The sequence below is a fragment of the Ahaetulla prasina genome, chromosome 6 (genome assembly GCF_028640845.1).
Source record: "Ahaetulla prasina isolate Xishuangbanna chromosome 6, ASM2864084v1, whole genome shotgun sequence".
NCBI lineage: Eukaryota > Metazoa > Chordata > Lepidosauria > Squamata > Colubridae > Ahaetulla > Ahaetulla prasina.
The window spans coordinates 35,287,080-35,309,847 of record NC_080544.1 but is presented as its reverse complement, the minus strand read 5'-3'; the positions used below and the strand labels follow the sequence as shown (position 1 = coordinate 35,309,847).

At 39.7% G+C, this 22,768-nt stretch overlaps 1 protein-coding gene across 5 annotated transcripts in view; it reads left to right on the top strand.

The window, feature by feature from the left end:
• The window catches only part of BLNK (B cell linker), a 144,166-nt gene that overhangs the window by 98,837 nt on the left and 22,561 nt on the right, over positions 1-22,768 (top strand). For 3 of the 5 annotated variants that reach the window (XM_058187428.1, XM_058187427.1, XM_058187430.1), the window contains 7 exons: positions 4,200-4,256; positions 7,625-7,674; positions 10,050-10,087; positions 10,521-10,677; positions 17,703-17,851; positions 20,444-20,534; positions 22,042-22,101. In XM_058187428.1, the coding sequence (XP_058043411.1) occupies positions 4,200-4,256; positions 7,625-7,674; positions 10,050-10,087; positions 10,521-10,677; positions 17,703-17,851; positions 20,444-20,534; positions 22,042-22,101 (602 nt within the window). The remainder of the gene's footprint in view (positions 1-4,199; positions 4,257-7,624; positions 7,675-10,049; positions 10,088-10,520; positions 10,678-17,702; positions 17,852-20,443; positions 20,535-22,041; positions 22,102-22,768) is intronic. The other 2 variants (XM_058187429.1, XM_058187432.1) reach the window with 1 other exon arrangement.

Genomic DNA, 22,768 nt, shown 5'->3' with positions numbered 1-22,768 from the left:
GCAGTCTGAGTCATCGGAGTCAGAGTCACAAGGGTTTGCAGCTAGCTATAATGTGGCTAAAATGATGAAGTATAAGTATTGCCCTTTTTTGTGTGCATCATGACATTGCTGGAAAGTGTATAGCTGTAGCTTCACTGTGTACATTTCATTGCCTCCCTATAGATCAGGGGTCTCCAACCTTGGCAACTTTAAGCTTGGCGGACTTCAACTCCCAGAATTCCCCAGCCAGCAAAGGCTGGCTGGGGAATTCTGGGAGTTGAAGTCCGCCAGGCTTAAAGTTGCCAAGATTGGAGACCCCTGCTATAGATGTTCACGTTCTGAGTGACAAGAAACAAAAAGTAAAATGTGACCATCTTTTCAGATGATATATCTCTAAACGCATTCCTCTCTTCTTCCCTAAATAAGAATGGCTGGTATTCGCAGTGAATCCTTTCCCCCAGCTTTAAAGGGCAATGTGGAAAATAGCAAAGTGCACCTACTGTGGGCGTAGCATTAGTGACCTGACCTGTGCAAACCAGGAAATCACCAAGGTTACAAGCTGCAACTTGCAGAGACCTTCATTCGCCTGTTAAGCCATAAAGCCATCTGTTTATTTGGAATCGTCAAATTGTTTGAACCAATTTAGTTCTGTCTTATTTAGCCATTCATGGTTAAACAAACTAGGATTGAACAGGAATCCAGCCCATCTCTACAATGCAACCTACATCGAGGGGAGCATTTCAGACCAGTGATTATTCCATTTTATAATATTACAATATCCAATCTGTGAAGATCTGCGTTTCTGTCTCAATTATTGCACAACGTTCTCTGAATGGATAAAGTTTCAACATCTGCATTAAAACTGCTGCCTACCTCGTCTGGTAGCATAACATCAGCTTGTCTGCTTCTGTTGCAACCAGAATGATAAAACAAAACAAACACAATTGCTTTCCCTCCTTCAGAGATCTTACAGCAGTTTTTCTAGCAGCAATTTCACACACCCACATCTGCTGTGTATACTTTTAAGTCTACATTTATCGTTGAAACAGTTGTCTAAATATAGATTATCTGCAGAAAAATACCCCAGAACAAGAATCCTTCCTGATTAATTTGTATTTCCCTCCAGAAATTTCCTTTGCAAAACCCAAACCTGCCTCCCTCACCTTTGAAGGTCCTGTGTTCAATGCACTCTGCAGACCCTCCTCTTCAATCCATGGGATCATAAGAACTCTCCCCTGCCTTCTGCAGCCATTGGACTTTTAAGAAATGCTTCTTAACGATTCTGTGGCGCTTTGAATTTCACCCAAAACACTGCAGCCATTGGACTTTTAAGAAATGCTTCTTAACGATTCTGTGGCGCTTTGAATTTCACCCAAAACGCTGCTTCAAAGTGCATTCCTGAGAAAGAAATTCCTGCAATGTTGTGTTTTGCACACTCTAAAGAACATTTGAGAAATGAAATGCTGCACAATCCTATTATGTCTCTTATAATTCAGGTGAAGTTTTTTTCTAAATCCAGTTGCCAAGCAGGACAATTTTTTTTTCTAGGGTTTTAATGAGGAAAGGAATGTTTCTATCTATCTGAAGATAGTGTTACTCAGTCACCCAAATGGTTTTTCCTGGCAGTTGATTAGGACTTGTTGTGAAATGTTTGCGATGTGCTATCTCTCTCGCCCATCTGCAACATGCAGTTTTTTGAGAGAAAAGGCACACTGCTGCAGGAAAATCTGCAACTCTCAACCTAACCTCCGATTCTCAAAGAAGAGAAATCAGTTCAGCCTTTTGATAAAGGTTCCCCTATTCTTCGGAGGTAGCAAACAAAGGACATCAAAGAGGAACCAGAGATAGGGAAGATATCCTTACATTTGACTAGACTTATCATGTGAGACTCAATGGGGTTATTTCTGAGAAAAGATTGTGCTTGACAGAAGAAGAAAAAAGATACACCACCTCACATATTATGACCTTGAACAGCAGATATAAATCATCACTACCCCAATAAAGTTGGGCATTCAAGGTATCGTTGCCTTGTGGGAAGATGTCAAAGGTCCCCACGACCTCACAGATGGTTGTCGAAATTGTCCCCTACTTTTTGTTTCAACAGCTGACATGCAAGAGAGGCTCCGTTGAATTAGCCTGAGTTTTGCTGAAGTTCTGCAATTCTCTGTTTTGTTGTGGCTTTGATGCATAAGGTATTCTCAGGTTACTAGTTCAGGTGGCGGCTAGGCAGGTGCCTGTCATTTGTAAACAGAAAAAGAGAGTCTGTATTGACTCAAAACAGAGAAAACAATGCCTGATTTAATTTCGGAAACAAGAAAGCCCAGTCATGTCAGGATAGGTCTTTTGCTAATGGGATTGTTTTGGGGGAATAGGGTGGGTTGGGGAGGAGATGACAAGTTTAAACCACCATATTTTGCTTTCTGCAGCCAAGGACAAGATATAGCATTTCTTACTACATGAAGCTGTACTTGATGTGTATTTTTCCCCCCTAGGCAAAATGTAAGGACATCAAAGTCTTATTGATAATATGGCAATATTCTCAGACGTTAGAAGTATGGCTGGTTAATGAACACGTTATTATTGTGTGCACCTCCTAGACCACCTTTGGTGAGATTGAAAAAGAAAAGAAAAGAAAGAAAAAAGAAAGAAGGAAGGAAGGAAGGAAGGAAGGAAGGAAGGAAGGAAGGAAGGAAGGAAGGAAGGAAGGAAGGAAGGAAAGCTGTATGACCAGCCTTCTCTCAACAGAATGACATCTCAAAGAAACAGCAACTGGCAGAGATAAGATATTGAGCCTACAGGCAATGTATCAAAACAAACTACAATTCAATGGCCGGTCTGAATATTTTGACTTTTGAAAGAAAAGGGAGAAGAGAGAAGAAGGAAGATAGAGTTTTAAATCCTAAGAATGAATTGTCATTTCTTCACACATTTTATGACCCTAGCAGCCTGTCAGGCTTTGAGAAGGCCCACATAGTTTCCTTTGCCAAGCTAAGACAGAGAAATGAGGTGAAGCATGTCAAGAGAGAGGAAACGGCATCAAAAGGAAGGCCATAAATTGTAACAGTTGAGCAGAAAAGGGGAACTGGTGACATAATATGGAGTATAATAACAATAATAGCCTTTATTGTCATTGTACATCATGAAATTAGTTGTTATCTGTATCTAGAGAGTTCCTGAGAATACTGAAAATCTAATTCCGGTTGCACGCAAGCTTATGGACTTCAAATCCAAGAATTTTTAAAGTTGCTAAGGTTGGACACCCCTTCTCTAACTGAAGGCTAAGAGTCTCTCTCAGGGAGCTGGAAACATCATCCGACGTACAATGAGAGTTTTATAATAAGGCTTAGCCAGATGGATGTTATTCTTCGTATATAATCTCTTCCTTTATCCACTGGCATTGATACCAATGACTCTTTTACTTAACTGTTCTTAAGAGCAAGCAATTGTTGAAGACCAAATCAAAACCAACTTTATTTTTCCTAATCAGGTAGCAATGTTGTCCTTCGTGGCAAAGGTCATGAAAGTTCAGGTAGTCCTTGACTTACCATTTAGCAAAGTGTTCAAAGTTATGATGGCCACTGAAAAAAATGACTTACCACTGGATTTCATGATTATCACATTGTCCCTGCAGTCATATGATCAAAATTCAATCTTTTGGCAACTGGCAGGGATTTATAATGGTTCATATGATTGTTATTTGTGACTTTCCAAACTGACTTCCAATAAGCAAAGTCAATGGACAAAGCTGGATTCACTTAAAAATTGCACGCCTCAACTAATGACTGGTGACCATGACAGAGAGGTCATAAAATTTGACGTGAGTCCCAATCGTGGTTGTAGACTACTTGTAGATGCTTGGCACAAGAGTACATGACCAAGCACTCATTGGCTGTAATATGGTTCATCTATATGAGGGCAACACTTATTTCATTCAATTGTCAAACTTCACTTGAGTTTTTAAAATGGTGTTTGAAGGGGTCCTTTTGCAGGTCCCATCTAGAATGAACGCATCCTGCAAGGGACTCTGGGTGCCTGAGCTGAACATTAAACTGTTGTTTGTTTTTTTGAAATAATACAACAATATTGGTGGTGTGCATGTCTTAGGCAATTCCATTTATTAAAACAATAGAAATTATTGCTAAAAGCCTTTATAAGCAAACAAATCTAACCTACTTGAGAAACATTGTTTGGTTTATTCCTTTTCTCCTGTCAATGTATAGGTTCCAAAATGAACAAGTGGCCTTAATATGCAAAACTGGAAAAAATACATGGGATCGGTATGACAATTTAGCATCGCACAAGCGCTGATTGTGTAGCATGATGTCCTGTTGCCTGCTTTCAGTGTGATGTTGTTTGCGTTTGCTGCGTAGGCTTCAACCCACTCTTATTGAGCAAGGATTTGAAGCATAACTTTCTCTCTTCCTTCCCTTTCATCAGCTCCATCCAGAGGGTGTTGCCCTAGCTTTCCAGGTCCTTTCCATATGGGTACAGAACCAGGGTCTAGAACATGGGAGTCCAACATTTTTGGCTTGCCTGGGCTGCATTTATTGAAGAGGAATTGTCTTGGGCCAGATGTCAAATACATAATATAGTTAATGTATATAAATCACATGATAAAGTTAAAAGTTTATGTTCTTGTGGGGCCACGTTAACTAGCTGTCCGGGGCCGCATTCGGTCCATGGGCCTCAGGTTGGACATGTCTACTCTAGAATATTAATTTCAGCAAAGGACCATGCCATGTTGCACTTATTATATGATATATGCCTAGAACATATTTTCATAAGCAAATCTAATTTACCACATGCTGCAAAAGAAAAACTTCAGTTAGGTACATCTTCCCATGGCACGTGGGGAGATGTGGGAACCTGCAAATATTTTCTAAAATTAACAAATAGCTCAAAATATATTAAATGCTGTGTAAAAGCCAACCCCATTTCTAGAAGTAATTGACCAGCCTCAAATTAATGTAGAACTCCAATATGATGATCAATGAATTCTTCCACTATATGCTAAGATGCATAGGTAAAATATTAGGTCTCTCAAGGTGTAAATGATAGCATACAAAATCTAACCAATGATACATTCAAGGTGGTCAAGGACTCCCTTTATGTAGTTGGGTAGGGCAAAATTGACTGAACGTCTATCAGGTTTCTCCGTACAATTTGCACAGAATATCCAACCCTAACTCTTAAACCTACAGGAATTTTTCAGAGGGAGAGAGGACTTCAAGGGGGAAGAAGAATTGGGAAGTTCGTCTTCCCTGAACCTGGTTAACAGCCCAAAGGAAGTGCTTTTTGTCTATACCGAAGTAAACCTCATGGAGCTTGATAGAGTTTCCTCCCAGATAAGAGATGCTCAGTATTGCCAAGTAGCTTAACATAGTGTAGGAAAGAGGCAAGCAATGCACAGGACGTTCCTCCCAATCAGATTTTTCTTGCCTCCAAAGAACTCCCAGATTTCACTGCTGAAATATAGTAGTAGAGCAAAAATGCTGATTTTTGGTGACCCTGTTTTTTCCACCTGGCCACCAGCCACAATCTTTGTACAGTAGTTGTTGGAGGCTAAAAAAAGAAAAAGTCAGAAAGATCAGTCCTCCCTGCAAAATTGTTGTTGTTGTTGTTGTTGTTGTTGTTGTTATTTACTTTATTAATTAAACATGAAACTCAGTCAAGTGAACATTCAAAAATGCATCACAAATACCATTGACTGGTGCTGATGGTTGATACGGGTTGCTGCCAGCGTCCTAGGTATCAACCAAGTACCTTCTTAAGATATATGATGTTCCAGGTAGCACAGTTTTTTGCAGTTCTGCTGGTGTTATTGCAGGAAGCTGCAATTTGTTGATGTATCTTATAAAATTCTTGGACATCATCATCGTTGTTGTTGTTGTTGTTGTTGTTATAACATCTGACTTCCTTCGCCCCACCCCAATCTTAGAAGAATCTTCCAATTGAGACTTCTATTTTAAAAAACAGATTTGGGGGGCTTTTCATGTCATGGCTTGGATTCAAATTCTTGCAGTTTTAGTACTCTAAATTAATTAGTTAATTTAACTATTCATTTTCTTATCGGCAAACGCTCATCCTTTCTTGGCTTGGACTTTAGATGCTGCTTTTGAATAGGTTTCTTGAGTCTGGAAGATGCGGACAATGTCAAAAGCGCTTTGCTCCTCCAGTAATCATCTTTCTCGTGTTCTTTACAATGAACTTCCGTTTAGCTCTGGGAGAATAAAACTCACAAGCAGGAGGGCAAAATGAGAAGGGCTTTTTTTTTTTTGGTTGTTGGTTTCCTGGTGCCTTAGGCTCTTGGCATCATTCTCATTCGTTCTTGCCGAGAAGACCTTGAAAAGCGCTTTGTAAACCTTATTTCAGAAATAGTTTCCTTTTTTTTCCCCCTGACATCGTCAAGGTAGTGAATAACGTCAGTGGAAAAAAAGATGCTTACATGAAATCAAGGTAAAAGCTTCTCTGAGGGAAGATCGCATTTCGGTGACTCCATGGATACGTTTTTTCTTTGTTTGGATTTGAGGGTTTTTTTTTTCCTTGGCAACAATAAGAAAAGGGTGGCCATTATCTCCTCTTGGAACGCTTTATTTCAGTTTCCCAACCCAGCCATTCCTCTTGCTCTTCTGTGGGACTTGTTGGTGGAAGTCTCTTACTCTCCCATCTAAATATTAACTAAGTCTGACCCTGTTCAGTTTTCTTTAAAGTCAGCTAAGTGCTACCACTTGCTCTGGCAATTGTTCTTAAAAATTAATTAATATACAAGCATTAAATTCTATTAGTATTTTTTAGCATTTGAAATAATTGCTCAGCGTTACCTACCCTGGATTTCCCTCATAGTCTACACAACCTAGCTAGCCTTTTCAAGACCAGCCAAGGTTACAATGATAACTGTTGAAAATGGAGATATGGAGCAATCTTGACTAGGTAGCTATGATCTCACCAGACATTTGTCTCTTGGCCCAAAGACAACGCCAAGTTTCCCAGGTTTTGGATGCTGTGTGTATCTAAGTTGTAGGATCTAATATTCTCAGTGATTTATTCAGTACTTGCCTTGAAAGAAAAGCATTCATTTAAGCAGAATATTTCAATTAAAATAATTTACAACCCGAGGTCCTACTCTGATTAGATTTGCATAAACAAATAGCGGTTTTTTTGTGATGGAAGGAATCAGAAGTGGCCCTCAAGTCTTTGTGAAGCTCAATAGAATTAGAAAACAAAGTCATATGCCTTTTTACAACTACAAAATACTGATTGAAATGAAGGATCCATTCCTGTTTTAAAATACCAAGAAATTCTGAAGCTAATTTTATCACATCCTGTTAAAAATACAAGGTCCATGTTCTATTTTGCATTGCATAGACTGCATTCTATAGCTTAATGACTAACCAGCAACCTGCATATCTTATACCTGCAACTGTCTGTTAATTATCTTTTTCACAGAAGTAGCCATGTCTGACTGACTGAAAGCCAAAATTCTTTTGCATTATTGTGTTTGTCTTGCTTAGTCTCTTCAGAATTCCTGTCAGCTGCACGGGTCTTTTCTTACTGGCTTTCTGTAGATGCTGTAGTCTTTGCTCTGGTGCCAACTGTTGCCATCCCATAATTATAAACTGAAAAATGACACTTTTCCGCCCCACAGGTTAACAAGTAAACCACCACCAAGCATACCACCAGTTGATTATGTTCCAGGTATGGACTTGACATTATTAACACCATTATTAGATTTTAGGATTGATCCAGGCATGTAAATCAGAGGTCTGGGATTCAAGATGGCGGCATGTGTACATGGAAGCATCATATCAATCAGGGTGAAAGGCAGTCCCTAGTTTTTCCTGAGTTGTGCCTGTCAGGTGATTTATATGATTGAAATCAGGGGTGGATTCTACTTACCTTTAATACCAGTTCGCATTGTGCCAATGCGTGTGCGTTGGCTCCGCTTGCACGCTCTTCTGCATATGCGCAGAACAGTTTTGATGACGTTTGGGTCAGTGGGTGGAGCCTCCCACCAGTTTTACTACCAGTTCTATAGAACCGATCCAAATCGGGGGCAACCCACCAGTGATTGAAATGTATGCTGGTAGTCCTTGCCTTATGACGTGCTTGGTTCACATAACAATCGCAGTGTTAATTTAATGACAACTGTCAATAAGATTGTAAAATCGAGTCTGTCATTATACATAATGTCACATGACTTACAACCATGATGGGCTCCATTATGGTCATAGGCTAAGGACTAATTTATAAGTGTTTTCTCAGATATGGGAATTTCACTGAATAAATCTTTCCAGCTTGCTAAAGTAATGTCTCTCGGCAAAAGCTGAGAATAATGTAGAATACACTACATAGTAAGAGTGCCTTCAGTACATACTATACTTGCCACAAAATGTCCTATGGATCATACTTATCCTTCAGCACCCACAAAAAATCCAGGATAATTTTCTCTGCTTTTAGAAACTAAAATAAACCAGAGAAAGTTGCATCAGCTTGAAAGTCATGTCCTAATAAGTGGACAAATATCTGCAACCATTGTTTAACTACATTTTGGAGAAATACTCCAGATGTCATTTGTGAAGGTCAGCAGAAAAGGATTACTGTACCTCAGGACATGATTTACAGGAGATCCACTTTGAAGATCCTTTATAATCAAACTCTGTCTCAGCCCTAGCTTTTATAGCTTTTATATATCTCTTAGTTCTCATTTTTCTTAAGGAGAACTTTGCAGGTAACAGGAATATTTTCCCAAAGAACATATCTACTTGTGCTTGTATGAACAGTTGTGTTGTTATTATTTGTGCAACCTAAATTCAGGAAGTTAGTGGCTGCCAATCAAGCAGCTCACAGCCATTGTGACCAAGGCTCACTTTATTCCCACTTTTGAACAAACACTTCTAAAATCAAAGGAAGTTATTTTCCTCATATCCCAACTCAGTCTTTTATTTTATTTTGTTTTGTTTTATATTTTATTTCATTTGTATTTATTTTATTTTATTTATATGGTCGCCCATCTCGTCAAAGAGATACTTGGGTATTTAACAGTGATTAAAAATCAACAAGGAGTACAACACCCATTGATGTAATCACTTCATGGTTGTGGTTGTGTATATAATAGGGACAAGTAAGGCAAGCAAAAAAAGTTAAATGGCAGCCATGATTTAAACCCCTCCCCCCTTTCTCCTTGTATGTCACCATCTTGATTTTTTTTAAAAAAATTCTCCATATGGACTGCCCTGTAGATGGGGAATTACAATTCTTCTCTTGGCTCCTGGTTTGTTAAATGACTTTTTTTTATGTAAGACAGTTAAGTAAGAGACTAGCATGCAACAAAGCAAAACATCAATTACTAGCATTAAATGTATCTGCAGGAATTCTTTCAGCCCTTCAGATTTTCACTAGGTGACCAGTAATGAAAGAGAAGAGGAAATATTTTCTCACAAAATGCAAAGATTGTCGATACAATAAAGCCTGATTATCAAATCCCACTCTCACAAAGATTATCCCAAATTTCAAGATAATTATACATATTTGATTTGTTCATCCTAATTGGAATTTTGATTTTGTACTATTGCTCTTGTACTTTAAAATGTTCAAAGATCAAGCATCAAACAATAAAGTGTTTGGAAGAAAATGGCAGCCAATTCAAACATTTAATGCAATTTATATACGGTAATACATTGTCTACAGAGCCTGATTTTTGCTATACCCTTTATATTAAAAAGGAAGACAATCAAGTAGAATACTTGAAGAGTTTATTGCCAACCATTTAACTGTATAATTTATTTTCATTAATTTCAGTGGGTGCCACCCAAGATTAATCTTTCTAAGGATAACTCAGTTAAAATTCACATGTCTCCATTTAATCATGTTTTAGAGAGCCCATAAATGTCACTCGGCCCAGTCTATTTGGTTTTGCCAAATATAGTGATATAAATAATGAATTAATATTCATGTAATCCTAACTTTATTATAAAACTGGAGTAGAGATGAGAACATTTGTCTTTGACATTCTGCTCAGATGACTGCTTACATATTTTGACGAACAAATTAATTCTAATTTTTTATTTTAGACCGTACAGAAGAAGAGGAACAGTGGTCAGATGATTTTGTAAGTTTCTTTGCCACCCACATATCTCCAGGGCATCTGCAGGGTCCATCAAAACCAAGAGAGCAGTTGTCCCAAAGATCTTTTTGGCCAACATGACAACCAAAGTCTAGTTTTATCCCTAACAGGTTCATGCTGTTGTATGCAAGCCATAATCTCTATTGTAAGCCAAACTACTTCTGCTAGCATCCCACCATCTAGAAATGGATGCAATGGCCTGACACCCAATTAGACTATGATTGACCATTCACATCTGAAAACTATGATTACAATCTGTGTGTAGGACACAAAAGTATGGGGCTTTAGGTAATATTTGGGTGTCATTAAAATACGGGATTCTTTTAGCTGTTGAAACTCAAAGCTCATAATATATTGAACCGTTTTTAAACGTTGCATTTCATAGTTTCCTAAGAAATTCACAATCTTCTTCTTCCAGGACAGCGATTATGAAAATCCAGATCACCACTCGGATTCTGAGATGTATGTGGTCCCCACAGAAGAGAACTGTGACGACAGCTATGAGCCTCCTCCAAGTGAACATGAGCCAAAAACAGTCCCAATACCATTCACATGTGCTCAGGGTGTCTATGCAGGTATGTCCATTATGTCCTCACTCCTGTTTCTTAAGATCAAAGTCAGTGATATGGAATTCAAAGAAACAGAAGGGTTTCAAATTGAGGGAGAAGCTTTTTAAGATTCTGGGAGGTCCAAGGGCAGAAGATCCATTTAAGCACACACACTCAGACACACTTTTACATACATCCGTTTTTTTTCCATGGTTTTTGATATATTATAGCCAATAAAAGAATAATAAGGCATGTGGGTGCCACAGGGGTCGGTTCTCTCGCCGCTTCTGTTCAACATCTACATGAAGCCGCTGGGCGAGATCATCCGTGGTTTTGGGGTGCAGTGTCACCTGTATGCTGATGATACTCAGCTGTACATTTCCACCCCGACCCACCCCAATGATGCCGTTGAAATGATGTCCCGGTGTCTGGAGGCCATGCGGATCTGGATGGGGAAGAACAGACTTCGACTCAACCCTTCCAAGACTGAGTGGCTGTGGATGCCGGCATCCCAGCACAGCCAGCTGATTCCATCGCTGACTGTTGGGGGCGAATCATTGGCCCCTATGGAGGGGGTTCGCAACTTAGGCGTTCTCCTGGATGTACGGCTGTCTTTAGAAGATCATATGACAGCCGTCACCAGGGGAGCTTTTTATCAGGTTCGCCTGATACGCCAGTTGCGTCCCTTCCTAGACCAGGATTCCCTATGCACGGTCACTCATGCCCTTGTCACTTCCCGCCTGGACTACTGTAACGCTCTCTACATGGGGCTCCCCTTGAAGAGCACCCGGAGGCTCCAACTGGTCCAGAATGCGGCTGCGCGGGTAATAGAGGGAGCAACTCGAAGCTCCCATGTAACACCTCTCCTGCGCAAGCTGCACTGGCTTCCGGTGGTCTTCCGGGTGCAATTCAAGGTGTTGGTTACTACCTTTAAAGCGCTCCATGGCATAGGACCGGGTTATCTATGGGACCGCCTGCTGCCACCAATAGCCTCCCAGCGACCTGTGCGCTCCCACCGGGAGGGCCTCCTTAGGGTGCCATCAGTCAAACAATGTCGACTGGTGGCGCCCAGGGGGAGGGCCTTCTCCGTGGGGGCTCCTGCCCTCTGGAATGAGCTACCTCCAGGGTTATGTCAACTCCCCGACCTCTGGACCTTTCGACACGAGCTCAAGACTTTCTTGTTCTATCGCGCAGGCCTGGCGTGAACTATTTTAAACGTGAGTTTTATTATAGTTTTATTATAGTTTTATTTGTTTCGGCCTTTAATTTAATTAAATTTTAAAATGTTTTTAATTTTTGAAATTCTGTTTTATCTGGCTGTAAACCGTCCTGAGTCCTTCGGGAGAAGGGCGGTATATAAGTTCAATTAAACTAAACTAAACTAAATAAGGAGCAAGTGGAGAAACCTACAATGCAAAAATAATTCTTGACCTATATACCCTGTTTCCTAGAAAATAAGACATCCCCTGATAATAAGCCCAATCAGGCTTTTGAGCGCATGCGCGAAAATAAGCCCCCCCTCAAAAAAATATTTAACCGCATGCGCTGCTGGTCCTGCCATTTCCTCTGGTTAAGGCTAGGGAGGCAGAGCTGGAAATCAGGTAAGACAGCAAGAAGAGCCCCGTCTTGCTCCATGCACCCCAAAATAATAAGACCTCCCCAAAAATAAGGCCAAGCGCTTATTTTGGGGTTCAAAAAATATAAGACAGGGTCTTATTTTCTGGGAAATACAGTAATTTAAATGAATTCCACTGCCTAGAATGACAAATACTGATAATTTTAAGTTGTCCTTTGGACAGGGTTCTTTTCACATGGATGACCCAAGGGCAATTCACCCCCATTTGAAACATTCATATCTGTTCTTCAAGTTCTCATGTTTAAAAACAACAATCCTATCCAGCTTCAAGCTCATCTCATTCTATTAGAATTTCATTTTTCTACATTACCAGCAAAGGAATCTTTTTCGTGGATTATACCAATTTTAGATTATTTATGAACATTTTATTTATTTTTATTTATTTATTTATTATTTAAACTTATATACCGCCCTATCTCCCAAAGGACTCAGGGCGGTTTACAGGCATATAAAAACATCAATATACAAATTAAAATAATCATTAAAAGACTTATTCTAATGCCAATAATTAATAATACCAATTATTAAAAATAGAAATATAAATATTAAAATCAATTTAAAACCCCTCTAAATTTAAAAGTCTAAGCCAGTCCTGCACAGATGAATAAATGAGTCTTGAGCTCGCGACGGAAGGTTCGAAGATCTGGAAGTTGACGGAGTCCTGGGGGGAGTTCGTTCCAGAGGGTGGGAGCCCCCACAGAGAAGGCCCTTCCCCTGGGCGGCGCCAGACGACACTGCCTAGCTGACGGCACCCTGAGGAGTCCCTCTCTGTGAGAGCGCACGGGTCGGTGAGAGGTATCTGGTCGCAGTAGGCGGTCCCGTAGATAACCCGGCCCTATGCCATGGAGCGCTTTAAAGGTGGTCACCAAAACCTTGAAGCGCACCCGGAAGGCCACAGGTAGCCAGTGCAGCCTGCGCAGGATGGGTGTTATGCGGGAGCCACGAGGGGCTCCATCTATCACCCGCGCAGCCGCATTCTGGACTAACTGTAGCCTCCGAATGCCCTTCAAGGGAAGCCCCATGTAGAGAGCGTTGCAGTAATCCAGGCGAGACGTCACGAGAGCGTGAGTGACCGTGCAGAGGGCCTCCCGGTCCAGAAAGGGGCGCAACTGGCGCACCAGGCGAACCTGGTAGAACGCTCTCCTGGAGACGGCCGTCAAGTGATCTTCTAGAGAATAATTAATTTTAATTAATCCCATGAGATTGCCCCTTCATTATAACAACTATGCAGGAGCTTACGTTTTCTTTTGATCGATGACCAGTCAATAAAAATATTTGCCATGACCTTGGAAAAAAATGAACACTTCAGTGCTAAGCTTTGAGTTTTGCCCCAGCCAAATAGATCTAGTCTCAAACCAAATACAGTACTCCCAAAGATACAATTACCCTTGAGGACTATTTCTTAAAATAAAACTAATCATAATTTATGCTTTTTTTCTGAAATGCTTAAAATGGTTTTGGATGGTACACTGATGAGCCTCCGATATTGTTAATGAAATTGTTTTTATCTAAATGTAGAATAACAGAGTTGGAAGGGACCTTAGAGGTCTTCTAGTCCAACTCCCTGCTCAGGCAGGAAACCCTGTACCATGTCAGACAAATGGTTGTCCAATCTCTTCTTTAAAACTTCCAACGTTGGAGCATTCACAACTTCTGGAGGCATGTTGTACCACTGATTAATTGTTCTGTCAGGAAATTTCTTCTTAGTTTTAGGTTGCTTCTCTCCTTGATTAGTTTCTATCCATTGCTTCTTGCCCTGCTCTCAGGTGCTTTGGAGAAAAGATTGACTCCCTCTTCCTTGTGGCAGCCCCTGAGATATTGGAACACTGCTATCATGTCACCCCTAGTCCTTCTTTTCATTAAACTAGACATATGCAATTCCAGCAACCATTCTTTATGTTTTAGCCTCCAGTCCCCTAATTATCTTTGTTGCTCTTCTCTGCACTCTTTTTAGAGTCTCAATGTCTTTTTTAATATCATGGTGACCAAAACTAAATAACTGAATTCATTTTATCCAATTTGCTATCTTAAATATTGAATTATGGCTATGGAGATTCTTGGTCATCCAGGTCATGGTTGTCTCAAAGGTGCTTTTTCAAGAGGCAACTAGACTTCCTTTGTTTTTCCTTGAAGACATTTCTATTCTCATTCAAGAAGCTCCTTCAGTTCTGATTGAAGCTCAGTTTTGACTTATGGGTTCAGGTCAGCTTCAGTGATTGGTTGCCTGGGAAAATCCCAGTGCAAAATAAACTGAGTAGGAATAGTTTTTTTATTTATTTATTTATTTATTTTATTAAATATTTATACCGCCCTTCTCCCGAAGGACTCAGGGCGGTGTACAGCCAAAATAAAAACAAAATATATACCATTTAAAACAACATTTAAAAAGAGCAAATTTTAAAGGCTGATTATTAAAATTTAGATTTAAAAATTTAAAAATATTAAGAATACCCAATTTAAAATTCAACCCAAATTATGCCAGTCCCGCTTTAATAAATAGATATGTTTTGAGCTCATGTTTTGGCCCCTTTTTGGCCACCTTGTCTTTAAACAACATAATGGAAACTACTTTTCAGCTTTTTTTTTCTGATTCCAAGCTATTAATGATAATATGACTGCTTTTTCAATGACACGAATAGATTTAAAGCGGTCATTGAGTATTGAACTGGTACTTACCATATTTTTCAGACTATAAGATGCACCTAACTTTTTGGGGGAGGAAAACAAGATATACTCTAGTGCAGGGCTGGGCAAATATGGCCCCTTTATGACCTATGGACTTCAACTCCCAGAATTCCTGAGCCAGCATGCTGGCTCAGGAATTCTGGGAGTTGAAGTCCATAGGTCATAAAGGGGCCATAGTTGCCCAGCCCTGCTCTAGTGCATGGATATGGGAAATAATATGAAATTTTATCAGTTTGGAACTGTTTTAACTTTTTTTCTTTGCATAGAGTGGTATTGTAATCAGAATCAGTAAGTTATTCAGCACACAATCTGTTAGAAGTTAAGCTTTTTTTCCCCTGTCTTTATTTTCCTTCAGGTAACGTTTTAATTAAGTTAATGAAATGCTTTTTAAATTCTAGCTAATTGTTGATTCTAGACAGAAATTTTACAACAAAAGGACACAAAGAAGAAAATAAGACCATAAAACACTCACAATAACTCTGCCTCTGCCAGTTTGCCTTGTTACAGCTAATAGCCTGCTTTAGTTTCATTTTCATTTTCAGCACAAGAAAAAAAAATCTGCCTCACAGCAATTTGCCTGCTTGCGGCAAGCAGCGGAGGCCCGCATGGCAATAGGCAATGGCAATCCCTGCAGCCTGAAACAGCTGAGGGTCGGGAGGCTGATCCAATGGACAATCAGCTGCTTGTGCTAATCAGGCTGTGCTGAAGCTGAAATGGGCTGTTTTGCTGTTTGTTGCTTGCTGCAAGGAGGTAAATTGCTGGGAGGCAGAGGCCATAGGGTGGGGGCCGTTGTGTGGGTAGGGCTACATTCAGAGTATAAGACGCACCCAAATGTTGACCCTCTTTTTGGGGGGGGGGGTGTCTTATACTCCGAAAAATACAGTACTGTTAAGGGATGAAACATAAATTTAATCATATTTAAAAACTAAGATATTTTCTGATATGTATTTAGTATATTCCACATATTTTATGCAATATATTTGAAAAAATTGATTCTTTCAGCAGCATTGTTTAATTAAAATTGACTGGTCTGAGTCAGATATTTATAAATCACATCTCATTATTTGGAAGAGTCATTACAAACATCCAATGTCATCGAACAATGACTGGAACTAATAGTATATTATAATTCCAGCAATGTAACTTGTGTTTTTGTTATACAATAGCATCACAAGGATAACTTCAGATATCCTTGTAAAACTTGTAACTTCAGATATCCTTGTAAAACTTGTAAAGCTTTGACAAAATGTGTTACCCATTGTCAAAGTCAAGCAATATAAGTGGTATTTGATGATGGTTTGCTGTGATAATTAGATGTAGTCTTGACTAATCTGATGTTCTTAAATAAAATTGCAGATGCAAACGAGTAGGAAACTCAATATATTTAACATCTTTAAGGAAACTAATCTCATTTACTATAGAGACAGAAACCACAGTTTCCACTTCCCAGACCTGAAAAAAAAAACAGCTTGATCATCTTCAAAGCCACCAACATCAATGTGCTTAAAAACAAGGAGCCAAATTACTTCTCCAAATCATCATAAATCATATAGCATGAAAAATCCTATTGTCTCCATTCCATACAAAAGGGAAGTAAAAACTTTTGATTTCACTTCACCCAATGAACATCTGTGTCCTTGCCTTCTCTTGCATGTCATGTACCAAATAACAAACAAAAGTCCCAGCTTTTGAACACACCTTCCTGTTGGCAGAGCTGAAGTCCAGGAGCCAGAAAATTCCGGCAATATAAGATAGGCATTCCGGCAAATGGAAGAATAAACCGCCCACAAACTCCACTGACTTTTACAATTGAAAATGAACTGTTATTATTTATTTATTTATTTATTTATTTATTTATTTATTTATTTATTTATTATTTACATTTTTATACAGCCCTTCTCCGAAGACTCAGGGCAGTGTGCAGCAGATAAAACAACAATAAACCAGAAAAAATTTAAAATACAGTACCAAATTTAAAAATCTAATTTAAACGCCGTATGTTAAAAATAGTTAAATAAAAATTACAGAAAGATAAAAAAAACCCTATTAAAAGCCCACTAAAAACTCGCAATATTTAAAATCAATCAGGCCAGCCCTGCTTGGTGAAAAAAGAAGGTCTTGAGCTCGCACTTAAAGGTCCGAAGATCAGGGAGAAGACGGAGTCCCACCGGCAGCTCGTTCCACAAGGCCGGGGCCCCCACAGAGAACGCTCTTCCCCTGGGGGCCGCCAGCCGATATTGGTTGGCCGACGGCACCCTAAGGAGGCCCTCCCTGTGGGAGCGCACTGGACGCACCGGACGATGGGAGGTAACTGGCGGCAGCAGGCGGTCCCGTAGATATCCCGGTCCCATGCCATGGAGCGCTTTAAAGGTGATGACCAACACCTTGAAGCGCACCCGGAAGACCACCGGCAACCAGTGCAGCCTGCGCAGGAGAGGTGTTACATGGGAGCTACGCGGTGCTCCCTCAATCCCCCGCGCGGCCGCATTCTGTACCATCTCAAGTCCTGTGAAGAAATAAACATGCTGTGTTCTTGCATATAATCATTTAATGTGATATAGACTTTCTCCTGCAGTCCAAAACAGATTCATGTGGTTGTTGGTGCTATAGAACTTGCTACAGTTTAGTAGGATTCCATTCCAAGGAAATATAACTGCATGAAAATGGAAGGGAATGCCCTTAATATTATTTTTTAAAACTATACATAATTTTTTTCTTCTGCTGTCCACAGATGACAAACGATCTAGCAAACAGAAGATGTGGCCCTCACCTATTCTGCCAAACCAATCTGCATCTCTATCAAAGAAACCAGCCACTTTACCGCTACCGCCACCTGCTGTTCAGAAGCCTAAACTCCCACCCAAGCGAATGGATGATGAGGTGACACTTCCCATTTTTATTATGCTGACTCCATTTTCCGTGAGGGACAGAACAACCAGGCAGAAGAAATCTACTCTTGCTGTTTTCGCATGAGACATTTATTTTCCTTTTTCCACTCCTTCTTGTAATAGGAGGTTGCATGGCAAATTTAATCGTACCTAAAGCCGCTGATAAAAGACAAAGCAGAGTGACAAAGAAAGAGGGCAGGAAAGAAGGAGGTAGGAAAGAGAAGAGGAGGAAGAGGAAAGGAAGGAAGAGGGATAGAAGAGGGAGAAGAAAGGAGTAGGGAGGAAGGAGGAGAGGATGTAGATAAGAGAGGGGGAGGATGGTTGTGGAAAGTAGAAGAAGGTAGAGAAGGGAAGAGAGTTAAAGGAAGGGGGTGGTGACCAGGCAGGTCCGATTAATTGTATATGATGGTACATTAAATATGTTATTGGATATGAATGTTAAAATAAAACTTTTTTAATAAAAAACAAAGAAAGAGGGCACCAGACACGGAGAATCAAAAGTCTGTCAATAAAGATTTCAGTTGGAAAGCTACTAAATTATACCTAACTTAGAACTTGGAAGATAGCAAGACAAATTACTTGAGTCAACCAGCTTAACTAAGGCGAGAGTAGGCAGCCTGGCTCTGCCCCAAGATGCTTGCTTTTGTTCCACCTGACTTTCGAAAAAGTTTTAAAAAACAAAATGATACAAAGCCAAGACATTAACATGCTACAAAAAGAAACATCCATTTCTAAACATTCTATTTATCAGCAGAAATGGCTTTGGATCTCATAGAGATCCTGCTAGAGTAGTAGAGAACATTCTGAGACAAAAGTTGTCTTTTTTTTTAAAAGTTTTTATTTCATTTTATAGACAAACATACATTTAAAACATCAGTAATTCCTTCCGTGTGACATCTCGGTGTTTTCTTCCTGGCTCCATTTTTTGTTGTTGTTTTTTTCTTCACTCCAATTTAAATTATTACCATTTTTCCACAGATACATTATTATCCTTTTTTTACATAATTGTCCATTGCTCATCTATACCTTTCTTCTAACCAATAATAAAATTTATCCCATATCTTAAAGTATTCTTTCAAGAAGTTGTCTTCTTGAAAGGGAACATCTTGTGCCCATATTTTGCAGCCTTACCTGGGGTGGGAGCAGTGGTGGGATTCAAATAATTTAGCAACCGGTTCTCTGCCCTAATGACCAGCTGGGTAGGCGTGGCTTGGTGGTCATGTGACTTGTGGGCGTGGCCAACTCAATGTCACTCTCATTGATGGTTGCTTCGCTTTAGCTGTTACAATATAATAAGGGTTAACCCAAGAGGCAGTTTCTGTAAGCAGAGCAATAAAGATTAGACTAGAAACAACACCAGAATGTTTCCTTCCTGCCTTCCTTACAGGATTAGCCCTGTAAAGTGGGAAAAAAAACAAAATAAGATTTCTTCCAACAACCGGTTCTCTGAACTTTTTAGAAAATTAACAACCGATTCTCCCGAATAGGTGCGAACTGGCTGAATCCCACTACTGGGTGGGAGGATCTTATTACAATAACTCGTGCCCTTGTCATCTCGTGCTTGGACTACTGCAACGTGTTGTATGTGGGACTGTTTTTAAGTTCATTCAAAAGCTGTATTTCACACGGCCATATGCTGATCAGAATTCACTGACAGAAGCATGTCACACTATTAGATCTCAGAGTGAAGAGCAATCGCTTATTCAGGAAATAGATCCTTAACTGATAATGCTTTTGACAAGATAGTCAAGACTTGGTTACCAGGATCAGTCAGAAAATGGACACTATTAAGTTCCATTTATTTTAAAGTTGAAACATTAGCAATAGCACTTAGATTCATATATCACTTCACAGTGCTTTACAGCCTTCTCTAAGCGCTTTACAGAGTCAACGTATTTATTTATTTATTTTTATTTATTTATTTGTCAAACACAACAGTATATTTAAGTATAAGCATGAAATAACTATACGAATTGGATACAATCAAAGGGAACATTAGGATAGGAACGGTAGGCACACTGGTGCTCTTATGCAAGCCCCTTACAGACCTCTTAGGAATGGGGTGAGGTCAATAGTAGATAGTCTTTGGTTAAAGCTTTGGGGATTTGGGGAAGAGACCACAGAGTCAGGTAGTGCATTCCAGGCATTAACAACTCTGTTACTGAAGTCATATTTTCTACAATCAAGATTGGAGCAGTTCACATTAAGTTTAAATCTATTGTGTGCTCGTGTATTGTTGCGATTGAAGCTGAAGTAGTCTTCGACAGGAAGGACATTGTAGCAGATGATTTTATGAGTTATACTCAGGTCATGCTGACTTGTTTGTATTGCCCCCCAACAATCTGTGTCCTCATTTTACTGATCTCAGAAGGATGGAAGGCTGAGTCAGCCTTGAGCCAGTCAGGAACAGAGGAATCGAACTCCTGGCGGTGAGCAGAGTTAGCCTGAAATACTGCATTCTCACCATTGCACCATCATGGCGAATTTGGATATGCATAAAACTTTACTAAACATAGAGAGGAAAGCATTTGTTTGCCTTATATTGAACATGCAAATATTAAATCCTCACTGCATTTTCTTTTAGGCAGATTATGTTGTACCAGTTGATGATGATGAAGATAATGAAGATAATTATATAGAACCCACAGAAGAAAGCACTTCACAACCTATAAAACGTAATGTTTGTATGATTTTCTTTGCAACTTCAGAAAGACAGGGATGTGACTAAGGCATTAACTGAAATATGTGAATTATACACGGGGCTATTTTTTAAAAAAACTCTTATCAAGAATTTTGAATTCATACTAAGTTTTCCTTTTCTTAGGAGAAAGTAAGGACTTTAAAAGGGAGAGTGGAAGAATGGGTAAAGAATTAGGGCCAAGTAAAAAAAAGAGCTTCTATAAGAAATAAAAACAATGAGAACTAGAATCTTGGCAGCTTTTTAAGAGATATTTCTTGGAATTTGGCAGACGTGTTACTTCAGGGGTAGTCAGCCTTTTTATATCTACCACCCACTTTTGTATCTCTGATAGTAGTAAAATTTTCTAACCGCCCATCGGTTCCACAGTAATGCACTGTGTATCATCGTCTGCACATGCTTCTCGCGCATCATGGATTGGGTTGTGGGGGGCGCCGGCTACCAGTTCTGCTTGTCTGTTACAGCTGGGTGGTGTGGGGTGAGATGCGCAATCTATTCTGGGACGAGGCTCTTTTGTTTGCGGTTGCTCTATAGTGCTATTTAGTTTCACTTACGTAATGTGAACTAAACTTATGCACGGGCGATACAAATAGTATATTTTCAGAAATTTAAATTGTCATGGGGAATTTTATGAAAACCTAATGAAAATGTTTTTAAATAATGCTATGAATTTTTTTTAAAAAGTCAATTAAATTAAAGGAAAGTGCTTCAGTATCGGACAAAACACCTACCGCCCACCTTGAAAGCTGGAACGCCCACTAGTGGGCGGTAGGGACCAGGTTGACTACCAATGTGTTACTTTCATTATACTGTACATAATATATTATGCTTTAGGGTAGTGTTTTTCAAACTATGAACTTTAAAATCTGTAGGCTTCAAATCCCAGAATTCCCCATTCTGGTGAGGAATTCTGGGAGTTGAGTTTCACGGACCTTAATGTTGCCAAGTTTGAAAAATACTGCTCTACAGTTTACGGTGCTTCGGATTCAGAGGTTTAAAAACTGCGTCATGGAGCACAAAGAAAAATTCATAGCACCTACCTACACATCCTTCAAAATGCATCAGTACTTGGGATCATACAGGTGCAGCTGCTTTCAGGAGCTGCGGACAGGCGTCACATTTCTATCTCTTGCACTCCTGACAGTACCTTCACCTTTATATCCAGGATATTGCATGAGCCTTCACTTTTTTGGAAACACGAATTTTTCCAAACTGTGTCCTTATATATTTGGAAAGAGGTCCATGCAAATGACCTCTGCAATTAGAAAAACATGCATTTCACTCACCCTTTGGAAAAAGCAAGCTGAATTTACAAAAATATGCATATCGCTCACCCTTTGGAAAAATCAACATGAATTTTCAGTGGCATGAACAATAGTAAAACCTTAGGTAATTGATCAGTGTGGTGGGGTGGGGGCTAAACTGTGTTTCTGGATTTTGACTTTCTCAGAGATCTCTTAATACTTTGCTTTGATCATTTTTAGCACCCGTGGTGAACAGATCAACCAAGCCTCCCTGTTCTGTGCCATCACCTTCCACGCTAGGTAGGAAAATTTTGCGTCTATCTTCCCCAAATCATGCAAAAACGCTATCAGTGAGTTGTGAAATGACTTCGGCTTTAATTCTAGGCAACCAGATTGGTTACATTCCCTTAAAGAAAAGTAGGATTCAAAAGGGAGATGAGTTACATGTTTTAATAATGCTTCCCCTTAAGTACTCCCGACCAGGGGTCTCCAACTTTGATAACTTTAAGACTTATAGACTTCAGCTCCCAGAGTTCATCAGCTGAGGAACTCTGGGAGTTGAAGTCCACAAGTCTTAAAGTTGTCAAGGTTGGAGACCCCTGCTCCAGACATTTGCTGTATATAAGGCACCAGACTAGAAAATTCCTCCCCTTTTAATAAGTATCAGCACCATACATATGTACAAAGGGACAAGACTTCGATCACATTACTGGGAGCACCATCTAGTCTGGTTTGAGTCCTTTCCCCCTGCAGATGCTACTGAATGCAGGATTAGAAAAGAAGCCCAAGGCTCAGGCACCATACCCTGTCTTTAGTGAAATGATTCAGAGATGAACGCAATGTAGCCAAAGGTTGCATTTCATGTTAATTATATATTTACCATGACTTGCAAATATCTAATATTAGTTCTGTTTATTCAGAAGTTATTTTCATTGATTGTGAAAATATTTTAATTCCTAGCAATCCG